At 35.5% G+C, this 19528-nt stretch overlaps 1 protein-coding gene across 11 annotated transcripts in view; it reads left to right on the top strand.

Moving 5' to 3' along the window:
* The window catches only part of LOC118192223 (multiple PDZ domain protein-like), a 1451385-nt gene that overhangs the window by 979012 nt on the left and 452845 nt on the right, over positions 1-19528 (top strand). For 10 of the 11 annotated variants that reach the window (XM_085818535.1, XM_085818542.1, XM_085818538.1 and 7 more), the window contains 3 exons: positions 10062-10306; positions 14197-14301; positions 17602-17730. In XM_085818535.1, the coding sequence (XP_085674661.1) occupies positions 10062-10306; positions 14197-14301; positions 17602-17730 (479 nt within the window). The remainder of the gene's footprint in view (positions 1-10061; positions 10307-14196; positions 14302-17601; positions 17731-19528) is intronic. The other variant, XM_085818539.1, reaches the window with a different exon arrangement.

Genomic DNA, 19528 nt, shown 5'->3' with positions numbered 1-19528 from the left:
GTGAATTTATATATTGGCACGTTTTGAAAGTTGGCATATTTGTTGAAAGCGATAAAACATCAAATATGGTTTAGACACTTTGCTAAAATTATTTGTCGAATCGATGTGACTTTTTTCCCGCTCATGCACAATGTAAAAAGGTAGGAACGAGATGCCTTTTTTTCCGCTTCAAGGAAAAGGAAAATTGGGTGCCACTTATTAAGAAGTTCGCCAAGTGAATTATTTCTGGTGCAAACTGAAAAAAATTGCGGCAAGATAAACTTTTGAATTTCTCCGTAAATTTCACACCAAATTTTACAAAATGTAATATCTAGGTATAATTTGAGTCGTAGAATCGAAATACGGAAAAAAGAATTGGTATGTTATTTCAGAAAAAGTTCCATTTTGTGTCAAAATAACTATGTTAGAACAATATTAATATAATATACAGTGGTGGTCAAAATTGTGGACACTTTTGGAAATTTTTATGTTTTTGAACTTTGTATGTTCATACAAAATGTTACGTTTCGCAAAATGCAAACTTGTATATATCATTTTAAAGAAAATTTATTACTGAATTCAATACAAAACACAAAATTCAATTATTTGCAATACAAAAAAGTTATATGTACTTTAATATAAATAAAAAAACCCAGTTATGAAGTGGTTTGTAATGTCTAGCTTTCCTGGTTTGTAATGTCTAGCTTTCCTTTTCTTGCCTGTTCTTGTTCTGAGAACCAATCAAATGTTAGTAACTGCCAGTAGAAGCTGACATCATGTTTACACTTGAAACAATTCATTATTTTGCTTTGTTCTGTAGAAGGAGAACCTGTTTCTTATATACTGCAATTACAAGAAGGAATTTTTGTAAAAATTTTTAATATTTAGTCAAGCAATGACATCAAATAAAAGAGTAGATTAGACACCTAAAAAGAGATGTAATATTATTTTGTTACGAGAAAGTGGTCTTTCCTATGCTGAAATTGCAAGACAGGTGGGTGGTTCAGTGACTACATCTGGAGTCCGAAAGTTTTGTTTACGATATCAGGAGACAAATTCAATAAAAAACAAAGAAGGAAAAGGCCGAAAAAGGTGCACCACATCTATTGATGACAGAAGAATAAAAAGACTATGTCTCCAAGATAGAAAAATATCATTAGCGGCCATCAAAAGTGATCTGATGCTGGTGTTTCTGTCAATTCAAGAACAGTCAGGAGAAGATTAACAGATGTTGGACTGAGAGGTAGAATTCCACGAAAAAAGCCTTATCTTAATTTTCAGCAACGAACAAAAGGACTACAGTAGGCAAAGGAACACATTAATTGGCCAGATGATCGGTGGTCACAAGTTATATGGAGTGATGAAACTAAGATATCGTTATTCGGTAGTGATGGGCAAACATAGTAAGACGTACAATAGGAGAAGAGCTACATCCTGACTGCATTCAAGCAACTGTAAAGAAACCAGTTAGTGTTATGATTTGGTCATTCATGTCAGCAGATGGTATTGGTCGCCTTCATGTCATCGATGGAACACTGAATGCCAGAAAATACATTGGCATTATTCTAGAACCAAAACTTCTACCTTCCATCAGAGATCTCTTTCCCAACAATGCTTCGTTTATTTTTCAGCAGGATTCTGCTCCTTGCCACACGGCCAAAATATCGAAAGCGTGGTTTCGTACAAAGAGCATTAAATTGTTGTCATGGTCAGGAAACAGTCCTGACCACAATCCTATCGAAAATTTGTGGCACCGTTTGGAAACTCTTCTCCGAATGATGCGCACATCAAATAAAAGGGAACTAATTGAGGCTATAATTGTTTCCTGGCATCATGTAATAACGAAAGAAGAGCTTAAAACTCTTGTCAGCTCAATGAAACGTTGATGTGAAGCTGTAATCAAAAATAAAGGGTACCCTACTGAGTACTGATAACTCATCGCAATCATCACTATCTAATGTATATCGATAACTATTATCGTTTAACTTTTTTTTTTTTTTTTGTATTGCAAATAATTGAGTTTTGTGTTTTGTATTGACTTCAGTAATAAATTCTCTTTAAAATGATGTATACAAGTTTGCATTTTGTGAAACGTAACGTTTTCTATAAGCATACAAAGTTCAAAAACATAAAAATTTCCAAAAGTGTCCACAATTTTGGCCACCACTGTATATCCTAATTCGCGCTTTCGAGACAGGAAAAACGCCGTTTGAATTTTGTCAATCGACCCAGTAGAGCCGAAGCTATAGAACTGTCCCTTTTTTAGTTCGAAGGGGCTTTTTCCCTGAAGGACTATTGTTTCGTTTTGCGATTTTGCGTTGAATCACTATAAATGTCCGTTTCACTTTTCAAACTGTTGCCACCAAATGTTAGAATCCTGCATTATATTTGAAGAAATTAAATAATGAAAAATCTGCATAAATGTAAATATATTTCTCGCATTGTGATAAAACAACGGTACATAGAGACATCGATTTGTGAATGGCGTAATCCTCCTACGAATATGGGCATGTGGAAGGCTACATTTGAAATTTGGAATTTGTTTTATTATCGATTTCATATTTTGTAAAACTTTAACGAATTTTTGATTAACAAAGTCAAGGATTTCAAATCGAGCAATAGCAACACTCTAAAATCTGTTCTTTTATACCTCTAACTTGCTTTCAAAATAATGTTCAGCAATTCATTTTCAAATCATAACTTCGGTATTGTCCTTTTAATTGTACATGCAGTGTAATGCGACGTTTATTCTTAACAATTGGTGCGTATTCATTTTTTTACTTTTTTATTTTAAAATTATTATGCATATTAAAATAGATTATTTCTCGTATTATGGATATTTTGTTATATTAAAATAGTTTAGCGAAAACGTAGCATTTAATAAATTATGCACTAATAAGGCTTTAATTCTTCACATATTTTATATTAATTTTGACAAAATGAGTAGCAGTTGCACGCCACATGTTCTGTAAAACAGCTTGGCATTAGTCTGTTTGAAGGGCAAACGATTTTGAACCTCAATATCTCGAAATATCCTGTTAAATATATATATATACATTGGTGATATTATCAAGGTTCAATGCTCCGTCTTACTTTCTTTGGGAACATGCACAGACCTGACTCGGAACAGGGAGCTTACTAAAGCTATGTTCAATAAATGTGGGAAGTAGACAAGATACACAGGAAGGGTATACGAAACCCTTTATTTTTCACTCTTTACAATAATTTCCGTACTTCGGAATACAGAGACCAACTACTTGTGGTCTGAACGTAAGAATATAAAAATATTTAACTAAACTTTGGAATAATAAACGTGGAAGATTGGCCTTATATTAACAGGAAGCGTATGTAGTACAGAGAACTGTGAACACTACAATACGTTTAAAAAATTATCAAGAGGATTAAAACCTCTGGCCTGGACGGCAACCAGCAACTGAGTAAACTTCTAAGGTAAGCGGCCTGCTTCGACTAACTGCTTCCTCTCTCTCGCTTGGCAAAAAGCCACAACTTAAATACTTGGCGTTCGCCAGACAAACTTTGCATAAATACTTTAACGCTTATAATTCTGGCCGGAAGTAGAAAATAAGAAGTGATAGTAAAGATTTAAAATAAAATAAACGTTAGTAAAACTTAAGATCCTTACATACTTCCAGAGTTAATTAGTTTGAAACTGAGGTCTAAAACGACCTTGTTGAAAACTTTTAGCTCTAGAATCTAACGCGAGGCCAATCTTTTACAAACATTTCTCACTAGAAACTAGAAATTAAAAAAAAAATTTTGTTTTTACAATATCAGCTCCATGGACAACCAATTTTTCATCTGTACTGCACCTAAACAGCAGCTTTTATTCAAATCTGGTTCCTTCCAGAGAACTAGTTTAATGAAATGGCAAGTAACATAAATATTTACATTTCTCTTAACATTCTTATTTCATTCATGACTTTATTTTAATTATCTCTCCCCGTGCTCTCTGACATGTGTTGTAAAAGAACATCAAGCACGAATGTGTTTATGTATACGTGTTCAACACTGCCTCCTACAATCAAAACACTAACGTGTTAAAATTCAACATAACAAGACCTCGTAACACACCCTATCTTCAACTCTAAACCCTGAGGTACTATTCTGGAAGTGGCTAACTCTGAAGTGTAGCGTCAGAGAGCCTAACTACATTCATTCAACCTTTAACACATATTCACAATAATTTGGTCTTTTTTCAGTCACACGAATAAGTATTAAAATTTTTTTGCATTACTTTCACTTTTACCATATCATAGTATTTCTTAACATTTAAAATAACAGTTCACATTGTATATAAGAACATATTAACATGCCGTTAATTTTACGCATTTTAAAACATACATTAGTAGTACATTGTTAACTTCTATTCTTTTCCAAGCAAGTGCCAATTCTTCTACGTTGAAATACTACATTTCAAAAAGTCTTTCAGACTAAAACTTCTTTCTTGCCAGAATGTTTTAAATAAAATTTATACAATAACTTTTACAATATTTAAGTATTTACACATTCCTATTATACATCAACTTTAGTTTTACGCGCGAGTAATTGAAAAACATAATACCAAAATAGGTAACAACTCATTTCTCGCCTTTTTGGCGATAAAGGTAGACCTCACATGAGGTAAAACTTCTTGAAATCTGCCACTTGCAGTAAGAATGAAAGATTAACTTAAGTTTGCAAAGTAACATAAAATTTTACTTATCTTTCTGATATTCGGACATTCTTTTCTTAGCCCAGTCCTGGAAGGTAGCGCAGATTCTAGTTTGATTTATCCTCCTTCTTGTGCGGGCTCGCCCTTCAGTGCCTTCCTCTAGAAGCTTTCTTTTTCCTCCAGTTCGGTCACCCTTGAATACCTTCTTTTTCGCCTCTGCCTGTGGTCTTGGCCGTTTGATGGCAGCTGGTCTTGGCGGAACCGGGACACTTCTTTCGCGTTCCTGCTTGGACCTCGTTGCTGGCCGTTCAAATTTTCCTTGTACCTTTTCCTCCGTCGCTGGTGGCCCTTCCGCAGTTCGGCGACATTTGCTGCGGAGAGTCCTGTCCGATGAGTAGATCTTCCGTTTGGGAACCGGGTTATAGTTGCCGTTATTTCTCCTGGCTTTCTTTGCATTCGTCGTACTTCTCCCTTCTTCATTCTGGGGGTGATCGTGAGCTCTCTTTTCTGGACGGTGGAACGGCTTCATTTTCTTGTTACCTTCAATCTTCTAGCGGGGAAACTTTCTTTTCACTTGCTACTGCCTCCTAATGGCTTGCCCTTGTACTTGTCGTTGTTCCACCTCTGGAACTTGTGCCTGCCGTGACGGATCCTGCAAAAGATCTTTGAAAATTTGCATTTTATTACAATCATAGTAGGGTTTTATTTGATCAATGTTTGCGGAGCATGTTTCACCATTCCTGGCTTTTAACACCACTACAGCGTGAGTTATTTTTTCTATGATATATGGTCCTTCAAATCGTGGAAAAAATTTGGCGGTTTTATCTTCTGGTGCTGAAGAAAGTGAATGCATAATTTTTTAACACTTCATCCCCTACTTTATAAGTTACTCTCCGTCGTTTCAAATCATAATAAAGTTTTTGTTTTCTCTGTGCTACTTCAGTATTCTTTTTTGCTTCTTTAATTAATTTTTCTATATCACCCATTTTAAATTCTGGGGCTCTTTGTTGCACATAAAATAATTTATCTAACGGCGTTATAATCTTTCTGCCTAAAAATAACTCAGCAGGAGTTTTGCCCGTTGCATCATGTTTTGCGGTCCTAAGGGCGAAAGCAAATTCATTGACATAGTTATCCCAGCTTTTATGAAAATTTTTAACATAACTACGAATAATTTTCACTATATTTCTATTGACCCGTTCCGCTATATTTGATTGCGGCCGATGCGGGCCCAGTTTTTGGCACATGTCTTCAAATATATTACTTACAAATTGAGGACCATTATCCGATATATCTTTTAGGGGCGCCCCGTATTTTAAAATATATTTATTTAAAATAGAATCAGTAACTAATTTCGCGGAGGCTCGTTTTAAGGGAACAATTTCGGTCCACTTACTAAAATGATCAACCATAACAAAGAGATACCGACTTTTATTAAACTGACTTTTTGGAAAAGGGCCCAATAAATCGATGCCAATTATTTCATTTGGAAATTCGGATTTAATGCTATTTAGAAACCCGGCCGGGCGGAAATTAATATAATTAACTGCTTGACATGTTGGGCAGGACTGGACATACGCCCTTGTTAACTTTTGCAGTTCAGGAAAATAGACTTCCTCGCGTACGCGTTGTATAGTTTTTCGAATACCAGCATGAGAAGCTAAAGGGCTGTCATGCAACTCCTGCAGGATATTTAATCTAAGACTAGCTGGGATAACAGGTCGAAATTCGTTGTTGGAATTCGTAGTTTTTGTATAAAATAATAGACCATCTATTAGTTCGTAATGGGCCGCCCTATATCTTATCGCCACAATATCTTGGTGGCTAAAATTTTCAGGATCCTTTAAATACTCATAAATGCTTCCAAACTCAGGATCCTTACCCAGTTCAGTTATTACAGTTTCTCGGGAATTTATTGTACATGCTGTGAGCATTGCCACCTTTACAGTATTACCTTCTTCATCTATTTTAATTCTGGATAGGGCATCTGCTACGATATTTTCCTTTCCGGGGTTATGCTTGATTACCAGATTATATTCTTGTAGCTTGAGTGCCCATCTTATTAACCTTGGGGATAAGTTTTTCCCTGAGTACAATCTAGTTACCGCCGCATGATCAGAGTACACTGTTATTGGCGCCTTTCCAAAATAGACTCGGAACTTTTGCACTGCTAACAGAACTGCAAGTGCCTCTCTCTCGGTCGCGGAATAGTTTCTTTGTGTTTGATTTAAAGTTCGGCTAAAAAATGCCACGGGCTGCTGATTTTGCGAAAGTACCGCTCCTACCGCATAATCCGAAGCATCCGCTGAAATTTCTAAATTCTCATCCTTTTCAGGAAATTTCAACACAGGGGCTTGCGTTAATTCTTGCTTTAATTTTTCGAACGCACTATTGGCTTCGGCCGTCCACGAGAATCTTGCCTTTTTCGTTTTTAATTTTAACAATGGTTCAGCAATAGCTGCAAAATCTTTTATAAAGGACCTATAATATGAACAAAGTCCTAGAAAAGAAGAGAGCTTCTTCGCCGTGTTTGGAGTCGGATACTTTTGTACAGCAATTATTTTTGATTCGTCTGTCTCGATTCCTTTCTGAGATATTTTGTAACCTAATTATTTTAATTCAGGGGCTGCAAATTTGCACTTTTCGACATTAACTTTTAGACCGGCTTCATTTAATAAAGAAAACACCTGTCTTAAATCCAGTACATGTTGGTCGAGATTATCACTAGTAATAATGATATCGTCTAAATAGATAAATGTGGACTTTCCAAGAACAGGCCTTAACACAATGTCCATACATCGCTGAAACGTTGCCGGCGCCCCTGAAAGGCCAAACGGCATACGCAGAAATGCATAAGTGCCAGACGTGGTTATAAAAGCAGTCTTAGGCACGTCCTCAGGTCTAACCCTTATTTGAAAATAACCAGTCGTTAAGTCTAAAGTCGTCATATATTTGGTCGACGTTATGTTCCTTAGAATTTCTTCAATAATAGGTAACGGATATACCGGATATTAAGTTATGGAGTTTAATTTACGGTAGTCAATCGCGAATCGCCACCTTTTTGGATGCGTCAATGGATAGTCATTATTTTTCTTACATAAAACCACCGGGCTAGCATAACTACTTGAAATGGGCGTTATGATCTTTTTACGTAGCATATCGGTGATATGCCATTCTATAATTTTTTCCTTATTCTTATCATACCGGTATGCTTTGTGGCGAACTGGCATTGAATCTCCGGTGTCAATACTATGGTTAGTAACTTGAGTAAATCCTGGAATATCACTAAATAACGAAGCAAATTCACTTACCACTTGTCGGATTCTTCGTTGCTTTTCATTAGGCAGGTGGTCAAGGTTTAACTTCGGCGGTTCAGCCTTTTCTTCTCGAACTGGTTTCATCGTCAGCTTAAGGGACGCTTCATTAAAATCCAGCGTTGCTTGTGCCTCTGAAAGAAAATCTATTCCTAAGATAATATGTGCTTGCAGATTCTTTACTATGAAAAACATAACCTTTACTTGTTCGTCCTTGATACGGACGTATAGCGGTAATTTACCTATGCACTTACATCTTTCTCCTTGCGCAGCTAACACTGTCGTATTATCCAAATTATATATGCGATATTTACGAAAATACTTCCTAAAAAAATCTTCTGCCACACAGGAACACTGCGCGCCTGTATCCAGGAGTGCGGTGGCTGGGATATTATTCACCAACACTTCAATCTTCGGAAGAGTCAAATTTTTCACCATTACTGTATTTAACTTGAAGGAAGAGGGGTTTTCTTGGCCTTCGGATTTCCGCACCCTCCCGTCAGCAGAAATCCGTTTTAGTTTAAATCATTTTTCATTTCCATGCTTTCCTTCTTTTTCCACTGGCCTTGAGACTTTTTTCCTGGATTGCTATTGAACTGTCGACGTTCGCCGGCTTTTTTTGAATGCTCGGGTTTCCTTGCCGACTGATTCGCTTTGCTTCCGTAGCCGTGTGCTTGACTTTGCTGTGGTCTTGGCGCACCAAATTGGTTTCGTTGTTGATATTGGCGTCTTCTTTCAATGTCCGCCGTTCTTCTACTTTCAAACTGGATTGCTAGCTCAGATAACTTTTCCAGTGTAGTCGGATTCCTTAATTCAATAAAGTCTTGCACTTGAGGAAGTAACCTCGGCAAAATCACTTGAATTATCTCAGGATCCGGACAGTTTCTATACAAGAGTTTGAAGACGTGAATTTTTCTTAAAATAAAGCTTGAGAGATTTTCGATTCTTTGCTGATATATGCTGAAAAGTTCCGTTTCTAATTTCGCACGATCCCTTACGACAGGGAAGGCTTTTACTAGGGAAGTCTTGAAATTTTCGTAAGTATAGGTGGGACTTCCTGCTTGACCCAAGAGATTTCTGCCTATACATTTGAACCAGTTAAGCGCTTGGCCCCTCAAAGCGCTGGTAGCTAAGGTAACTTTTTGAAACTCGTGCACATGAAGTGGTCATCCAATTTTTCCAAAAAACTGGTTACCGGTGAGTTTCCATTAAATGTTGCTTCTGGTTTCATCGAAGCGCGCATGGTCTGGACGATGTAACCAAATCCTTCCAGGGCGGCAGCTGGCATTTCTGGATTCTGAGCCGCTTCTGCAGGCAGCACAGGTTCTTCTTGAAACTCGGCCATGGTTATTCTTCTTCGTTGGGCGCCACTATCAAGGTTCAATGTTCCGTCTTACTTTCTTTGGGAACATGCACAGACCTGACTCGGAACAGGGAGCTTATTAAAGCTATGTTCAGTGGGAAGTAGACAAGATACACAGGAAGGGTATACGAAACCCTTTATTTTTCACTCTTTACAATAATTTCCGTACTTCGGAATACAGAGACCAACTACTTGTGGTCTGAACGTAAGAATATAAAAATATTTAACTAAACTTTGGAATAATAAACGTGGAAGATTGGCCGTAATTAACAGGAAGTCGTATGTAGTACAGAGAACTGTTAACACTACAATACGTTTAAAAATTATCACGAGGATTAAACCTCTGGCCTGGAAGGCAACCAGCAACCGAGTAAAACTTCTAAGGCAAGCGGCCTGCTTCGACTAACTCCTTCCTCTCTCTCGCTTGGCAAAAAAGCCACAACTTAAGTACTTGGCGTTCGCCAGACAAATTTTGCATAAATAAGTTAACGCTTTTAATTCTGGCCGGAAGTAGAAAATAAGAAGTGATAGTAAAGATTTAAAATAAAAATAAACGTTAGTAAAACTTAAGATCCTTACAATATGTGTAATCTTGAAGTTTCCAGTGATTATGTGTAAAGCGCTGAGTGCTGTTAAATTGCTATAGTCCAGCTAAATAAAAATATTTTATTACTGTGTAAAGGTGTGCATCTCGTGAAAGGAGAAAGTTAAGGTTGCTTTTTTCTTTTTTCAGCCAAACCTAAAACAACGACAATCGAGAATCTCGTGGGAGACATGAATACGACTAGCATGGCTAGGCAATGGGGTCCAGAATGCACAGTCGAGTTGTGGAGAGACCCTGTTAAAGGTCTGGGTATTAGCATTATATGCGGTGCAAAAGTAGATGCACTTCATGGAGGTATTTTCATTAAAAATGTTTTACCTGATAGCCCAGCAGGATGGAATGGAATGCTTAAAAGAGGAGATCGAATTCTCGAAGTAAGTTATTCTTTCTGTTTTTATTACTTTAGAACCGATCCTGTTACTAAGCGATTTGTATACAATATATTGGCACATAATCCACTTCGCAAAAAACCATTTCCGATTTTGTACTTTTAACATGAAGGGAATATTTTTTCATCGCGTCAGGTGCAAGGTATGAGCAGAAGCTCATTGATATTTAAGAGTGAAAGCTGTATTTGTATGTATGAAAGAAAAAAGTCATTCAATCTTAAGTATAACCCACCCTTTTTGTTGTTTTCCCGACATTTATACTAATAAATGAAAAGAATTTCATAAAGGTGCCAGACATGAAAGATCGTACATGAAAGATCGAACGAAACAGATCGTACACCGTAGACCATGATTATTCTTTTGGTGTAACAACTTGTAATAGTAATAAAGGTAATAGAGTAGAATATCACTGAGATTGCAGGAGCAACATGAGATAAAAATGTTTTACAAAAGTAGATGAGTTCTTGGTGTAAAATTTTTGTTGGATGCTATAATAGAGCAGTAATTTAATAGAAAGTACTTGATACAGAGAAAATGAACATTCCATTAAATTAAACTAACTACAAACGCTTTATATAGTATATACAGTGAAATGGCTAGTAGGCACTATTGCGATAAATAGTCTAGGGATGCTTATAAGGATGCTCCACAATAAGCAACGTGTGCTTATACAGAGTTTTGAACTTGTGAAAAGAAATTGTTTTCAGTAGTAAGAATGAAGTTTTCAGCAAGTCGGCTTGTGCGTAAATTAAGATTACAGGGAGGAAATACTTCGATTCTACCAAGTTCCAGAGATCTAGTAAGTGATGAACGTTGAACAAGAGTTTACAATTGGAGTGCTATTTCACTGTTTGATTGTCCATTTTTGGAGGAGTAAATAAAAGTATATTCCGCAGAACATTACACAAATGTGGGCAGTTTGTTAAGTGCAGAGTTTGGTGACATATGTTTAGAAAAGCGCCGAGCCCTTCAAAGCTTCATCAAATACATAACATCAAGATTTGTTCAAAGACTTTCTCCTGGTCTGACAGCATGGATTATTTTCGATATTTTTTTTCTTTAAATCGATTACCTGAATTTGAGTATATTTTTGTCACCTTTAGAAAAATGATCGCACAGCTAGTTGGAGAGTCTATTATTTTTCACAAATATTGACATTTTCAATAAATTTTTGGACTGTTTACTCGGATGGTGCTGTCTGAAAATCACTCGTGGGATTTGACCAGTGTTGCTTTTTCGTTTTCTGAGTTTTATTGCTGTGGATTTTGGCAGATTCAAAGTGCTAAACCACGATATGATTTCCGTGATATAAAATTGCTAACGTTTGTGCCCTGTGTGAACCCAAACAGCAGTAAATTACATTTTGATTTTTCTGTTTCTCATTATTTCTTTTGAAGCGATGCTGTCAAAGGAATCGCAGTGTGTTATTTCATTCAACGTTCACATGTCAAGCTGCAAAAGCATATATATTTAATATTCATCAAATGAAAATCCGAAAAATGTCTCACATCGTCAAAGCTTCATAAAATGCATAACTTCCAGATTTTTCTTGGCTTTGTTTAAAGACCTTTTGCTTGGAACATACCAATTATAAATGCAATAATAATTTTGAATATAATTACTACGAAAAAATTTCGAAAGAGTGACCCCGAGTGACATTTGTCAGAATGTTTAGAAGCTGTGCGTATGTCCTCGTATAGGTTCCGAAGAAAACGTTTGAGATTATTTATCTAATTGCTCTTGTGAAAGCTTGCTGTTTTCACTATAGTAGTGCATAGTATTATTATTTAATTTTTTTGTCTTCGAAGTTAAAAAAATGTGTTGAAATGGTCATATGTTACTTACGGTGATATTTTAATCTTTTATTTCTAAATATGTAATGTATACACTGTTCGTCAAAATTAAAGGCTATTGACAGAAATAAAACTTTGGCTAATTCTTATAGGGATTAAAAACAGTTTTTTCAAAAGTATTATTTAACGTTTATTTCCACATTTTCCAACTTATTAATCCTAAAATATTGAATTTAAAGCCAAATTTATAAAAATTTTAAAATCATGAAAAAATTATTTTCTTTGTTTTGCAATGGACATCGTTCACTTCTGTTTGAAATACAAACATCGCTTGTTTAATTCACAGAATCTACCACACTGTTGATCAAGTCTTCTGGAAATTTCCACCATTCTTCTGAAAGAGCAGCTAACCAATCCATTCGAGCGATATCTTCTGTTTTTAAGTGTTCTGATCCTAGAGCTTCTCGATGTAAAGGAATGTTGTCATTCGTTAGGCAAAACTTCTGAACCAACAGCAACCCTTTTCAGGTTTATATGAGTTTCAAGACCTCGTTCACATATCTGTGAGCGGTTTCAGAACTTTAGTCAATGATCTGCTACACGATCTATCCATTTCTTATAATTTCACCTCAAATCATGAAAACTCTTCCATGGAAACGGGATTTTTCGTGAACAAGAGGAAGCAGGTTAAATGATGCTGCCTTTGTCGAGTATAGTCCCAAATACACTCCGAAGACAAGCGGAAAGGAGTGAAAAAATACCTTATATACTTCCCCTTTTAGAAGGCGACTGAAGATTAAGGGACCCAGCTGCAAGATTGTGGTAGTGACAAATTATCATCCGCCACCATATTAGTTCGGGCGCAACTGTGGTGTCATTTTTTTTTTTATCATTAAACTGAAAAAATCCGCAGTGCCCTCATTGGGACTCAAACCCTGGACCTCTCGAATACGCGTCGAATACACCTTTTAGTCACACCACGAAGGCATGCGGAAAGGAGGGAGAAAATACTTTATAACTCCTTCTTTTGAATAACTATAGAAATTACGTCTTCATGGAGTTATTGCTTCTATTTCTGAATATATATGGATGAAGTGCCGTTGTTTGACTTACATTAAAATTTGCGCATGATAAAATTCAAGCCTGCGAAATTAACGCTTTGACATCCGTGAACTGGATATTTTCTTTCTTTTTCTTTCTTTCTTTTTTTTTTTTTTTTTCGTCTGCTGCCGAGACCTATATCGTAATCTGATTCTGTATAATTTGATAACGACATTCTTCTGTGTCATTCGTTGATTCCTTTCCACAGTTTCATTGAATTTTGGAGAAATCCGAAGGCTCTACGCCATTAAACCCATCATCATGGACATATAAAATGTTTTCTTTTTCTTTAAAATTATCAAATCAATTAGAGCAAAAGATAAATCTTTAACGCATTCAACATGTGAAACAAATTTCCTTTTTCCTTTGGCACATTATTTCAGGGTTTAATATTCCTTATCTGGAAAATCTTCCAATATCAGAACAAATACAGTTATTTGCTAAAAAATTAAGAACTGGAAAATCCAATATACAAATGATGTACCACCGTATTTCATATAGAATTAGCATCTGTTCGACACGACATCTACTTGGTAATACCGATTTCTGGGACTTGGAAATGAAGTAGTGGATATTCGCAGTTCCAAGACACCAACATGGTAACTCAGACATTTGTCCTGAGCTTTGGACATAACAGTAATGTAGTAATTCTGGCATTTACCCACCGTTTTACTCATGAATCAATGCGGTGCCACCTGCCGACAAAGTCTTAAAAAAGAAGCGAAATTTTGTATGTTTCTGTGCCATTTGTGTTATTGCACATAGTGAATTTTTTTAAATTCAAAATTTTTAATTGTTTAACGACTTCTGGATCATCGTACGTAGCACATTTTAGAGACATTTTAGCGTTTGCATTTTCAAAATGTATACAATAATCCTGGACTTGCATTAAAAATATGCGTCGGTTGAAGAATTATGTGGATGTTCATATTTAGAGATTTTTTTTTTGTTATATTTTAAACAATATTTCTTATATTTTAGGTTAGTGGTGTAGATATAAGGATAGCAAGTCATGCCAAAGCAGTTGACGTCATTAAAAATGCATCTAATCCTGTAAAATTCCTAATTCAGAGCTTAATTCCATTGGTGAGTAAATAATGAAATTTTTTTAAACAATTTCTTTTATTTTTTAAAATTTCTTATCTTATTTTCCGACATATGTTTCTACTTCAAATTAAAAAAAAGTGCGAGTGATAAGTCGGTTGAGAAGAATCAGTCAGTTTGTACTGAGGTATTAATGACAAATATCACGGGTTTATTGTTTTTATTAAAAACAGTTATGCGAATACATAAGTTTTTGCATGCTGTCATGTCTCATTTAGAGAAAAAGTGTCACTCTGTTTTATTATTCTCTTTGCTACATTATAATACAAAGCAATATCGTAGGATTTTTTTACAAAGTTAGCAGCAAAGTTACAACGTTATACTCGTATCTTACTTACAAAGCAATATCTTAGATTTACAAAGTTATAATACAATTACAAAGTTACAAAGCAATATCTTGGGAATTTTCAGTGTTATTTAAATCAGTGCTCCGCAACCGGTGTGCCGCGGCACACTGGTGTGACATGAGTAGGATATAGGTGTGCCGCAATCAAATACATGTATTTGACATTTTGCAATTTTTTTATCATGTATTTAATACACAATGATATTTTTTTGTCCTTAATAATGTCTATTTTAAATGTTTTTATATATTTCACTGTTGTGTGGTTGTGTGTGTGATTGTAAGTGTGTCAGCATTTGAATTTTTTCGGCACATCCTTGATAACTCGGAACTCTTTGGTGTGCCACGAAATTCCAGAAAGATCTTTTGTGCGTCGCAGGTGAGAAAAGGTTGCGCACCACTGATATAAATTACAAAAAACGTACTGAAAAATTCGAATAATATCACTGCATCACGAGAATGAATCATGGATATTATATCCTTCGTCCAGGCGAAATCGGGAAACCATTCTTCTAGTTTTTATGCAAAAATATAAGTTCTGAATCTTTCTAAATTCTATATTTATCAGTGTCTTAGCAATGAGTTTATAAATTTGGAGAGGACAGTCATTCCTTTGTTTGCCAAGAAATCTGCACCCTCATTTCCATCTGTTCTGCAATGCGGTAACACCCATTATAGTGCTATCAAATCGGTAAGAGTATTCAAAAGTTGTCGTTATTATTAAATATGTTTTAAGTAGCAAGTATTATTGCTGAATTCTGATCTAAGAACCGTGAGGAAGAAAGCTTAAGAGAAACAAGTTCTACGACAGCAAAGCTGTCACAAGGGCATATAAATTGCTTCCATTTCACAAATAAGAAGCATGTCTGTTATATTTGTTATTAGATTAAATGCAGAACGAAATAGAGTAGCATACTTTAGAAACTTTTTCTTGGCATTACACACATTGAAAAGAAGAACGCTGATATATAAGAGATAAGAAAAATATAGTGCATTAAATTTAATGCTAAGAATATCCTTTTGTAGATATCTTTCTGTAAAAAACTGTTTGATTCGTATTGTCTTACAACGGAAAACATCCGAAATTTTATTTTTCATAAAGTTTTTAAACTGAGTAAAATCATTTAATAATCTCTTAATTTTTTAACAAATTAGAATAACAGAAAATGTTCGTACTTGCTCCATTTTTTGGTATTTTCATATTAACTTGGTACCCATCAGTGGTCTAGTGTTTGAGAGATCGCCGAATACTGGAAGTACGACCTGAATTCGATCCAAAAGGAACGGGATGGCTGTTGGCTTTACTCGTTTTTCCCATGTATAACGTGAATGCAAACCCTGAGAAAATCTTTCACAAACACATGCCTCCTCTTAAGTATAGGTTGAAGGAAGGCGGGCACCTATGCATCCCCAAAGGTACATTAGTATCGCTGGTTCTTGCTAATTGTAAAGCTTCTCCCCGAGTTTTGATGGAGAACATCCTTGGGAACGTTCCGAGATCCTCCCACCCCCTCCTTCTCTACCACCAACCACTAAAGAGAACTTTGTCTCGTCATTATTGGGTATCACTTTGCTACACAGACACTGTCACTTACAAACATCCATTCTTTCGGATTAGATGGTCCATCGGCACGGTGGCCAATCTCACTAACCACCGTATCGGTTTGGCAGCCCTCCTCTTAGTAAAAGCTGTATGCTTTACTGTATTCAAATAGCCTAACCATCACATATACTTTCAACTATAAAATGTTTTAAATGATACAAATATTTGTATTTTAGTATTTAAATTTTTTTTTAATAAATTTGTTAAAAATTACGGAATTAAACTTTTTAATGCCTCTTAACTGCCGTTCTCTGTACTTATTTTGTACTCATTATAAGAAGTAAAATACAAAAAGTGTGTCTCCGTGCGACTCAGATGACTGAGCTGTTTAGTTTTAAAACTGGTAATCATAAACATAGGCCCTACACAAATTGAAGCGTAAAATATTTGTATTTGCAGTTAACTAAAAATAAAATATCAGTTTTAAAAAAGTTATCTGAAATTAATGAATTAAGTGGGGCCATTTTTATGTAGGTTATGGTGAAAAGTTTTAGTCAATATACCTTTTGTTTTTAAAAAAAAGGAGATCTTATTCATAGAACTTTACAGAATTATAGCAAACAATGGTGGGCTTTCAATATTGTCACATAACGAAGTTGTAACATTACTATCATACATTATTATCATCGTAATATTACAATTTTAACATAAATATAATGTTAAAATTAATTTCTAGTTAAATGAATTTTTTAATGAGTAGATAATGATTTTTAAGTAATAAAACTGCGTGAGAATATTAATAACGTATTTTGTGTTTTCTATTTTAAAATGAGTGCAAAATTTTCCTAAATATAAATATAGGAATCAGGGGACCATACAGAATGTTAATTTAGTATTTTTTTTTACAAAACTAATTCCTTTAGATTTAGAAATACCAAAACATGAATATTTGCTTCATTTAAAACCCTTTTGTATCTGGAAGCTACAAAAGTGTTTACCCGTTGTATCTACAACCAACGGGTACAAAAATAAAAGCCAAGTAAAGATTTTTGTGGATACAATGTATAATGTTTATGTGCGCATTGCCAAGGCTGTGCTTGATGCCAAATTTGTGCAATTCTCTGATTTATTTAGCAAAAGTTCATCCCTGGATACACGAGGAGAACGGAACGCAGAGAAATTATAGAATTGCAAAAATTCGACATCGCGCAGTTTAGGGCATTGCTCACATTAAAGGCTATATACAGTATCATTGCGTAGCTGTTCATGACGCGATAAAAACAGACTATCGTATTTGGATTTTTGGTGCGCATTTAGCGACTGGCGCTCCATTAACAGAAAAATACCCGTCTTTTGATTTGATATTTTACTGATGATGTCCATTTATTATTAACAGCCAAAAAAGGCCGAATCCGAGTCGCCATCAGTTCCATCGATGTTACCTCTGGAAGTATCAACTGATGATGCGAAACTCGAAACCGCGAAATCTCCTGACGCCAAAACTTCTACGCTTACATCATTCCAAGTAAGTGAAAAGTTTATTTATTGTCGTTACGTGCATGAACATAATTCATTTGGGTACTTTCTAATCATCTGCATTTCCATTGAAAATAAAAAACTCGTTGGCGACCTTGGAGAGAAACGTTTATTTGGGTACCCTTACGCGCATTTCAACGATGCAGCCAGTGTCTCGTATTATTTATTTACTTATTTTTGCATTCTTCATTTGTCGTAAAAGACACGCACACTTCTCGGAAGTGATTACACCAGTTGGTATTTGTATTCTTGGATTAGCCCAAATCTTCTTAACATAATTTCGCTGACATATATTGCTTTCTCCAAAAATAGATCTACAGATGCAATCTCCCAAAGCATGAGACAATTTTACGCGTCATTGTCACTCATGCGCGTCATTCAGCGAAAACAAAACATAGCGATCCCGCCTAAACGTTATTACGTCAAGGCGTTCTCAAGTATAAAGAAAAGGATTTCATCAGAAGGGGACTGTGACATTTAGCCGACTGGACATGTAACCGACACGGACAGTTAGCCGACAGGGACGTTTAATTGACAGGAGACTTAGTCGACAAGGACATTTAATAGACAGAACACTTATCCGAAAGGGGCGTTTAGCCGAGAAAACATTTAAATGACACGAACGTTTAGCCGACAGGACATTTAGGCAAGGCAAGACATTCAAGCAACAGTACATTTAGTCGAAAGAACATTTAGTCGACAAGGATATACAGTCGACAAGGATATACAGTCGACAAAGCATTTAACCGACGCGAACATTCAGCGAACAAAATATGTTTCCGATGGCACGTTTAGCTGACAATAGACAGAAAACATGACAGAAAAGATAGACAGAAAACATGCGATAAGGTTTTAGCAAAATTTATCCATATTTATCTGAAAAAAGGGCTATTTCCAGGGTACCCATTTAGAAGGATTTTTTTAAATTTTTTATTCTATTTAAAGAAAGAATTTTGAAATTAAATGGAAAAGCTATCTTATTTTGGCATAGGTTTTGAAATCAATTTTGAAAGTAATCATACATTGTTCTCCATATTTCGGTTTGGTTGGATTTATTTGATTATTGCAAAGCACTCGGCTATCTGCCTAAGGAAAGGGATGCCCTTGTGAAAATTAGAATTCGTTCTCAACATAAGTGTTGATACTTTTTTGTCAGAATTCCGACGGTTTGTTTCTTGTCGAGGAATTTTGTTCCATCATATACTATATTGATAATACCAAAGCTTTCAAAAAAGCCAATTGTGAATTTAAAAATGGTGGAATCGGATAAGTAATAATCAAGTTTGTAAGATTCTGTGCTGTGTACTTTTAAGTTACAGTTGAAGTTGAAGAATCTTAAGAACTAACTGATCAGCGAATAATCGCTTGAGTTCGTGAGATATAGAACAACACGAAAAAAGGGTGAAATAACCCTTTATTATTCCACTAAAGTTTAACAGAACTCCGTCTTGGAGTTTTACAATAAAGCCGCCGCTCGGGCTTGAACTTAGGAACCTAAGGACTAAACTAATCTTAACTAAAAAGATATAGCCGAAGCTATCAAGATTCTAACAGAATTGACCTCTTAATTCTAAATAACGGCAAAGGTATCAAGAGCCTAAAGTACGGCCAAGTGTGATAATACGCGCGCTAGTCAGAATCACTGGTTTTCTCTCACGAAGTCAGTAGAACTTCACGGTCAAGTACTTCTCCTCATTTGCATTCAAATGCAATTCTAAAACTACGTTCTGACCGGAAGTTGTAAGTTGAAATTCATAAAGACAGGAAAGGAACTTTAGCTCAAAATT

The sequence above is a fragment of the Stegodyphus dumicola genome, chromosome 6 (genome assembly GCF_044657685.1).
Source record: "Stegodyphus dumicola isolate Sdum_Otavi_A_Nest chromosome 6, ASM4465768v1".
NCBI lineage: Eukaryota > Metazoa > Arthropoda > Arachnida > Araneae > Eresidae > Stegodyphus > Stegodyphus dumicola.
Note: the sequence above shows the minus strand (reverse complement) of the source record. Positions and strands in the feature narration are given on the sequence as shown.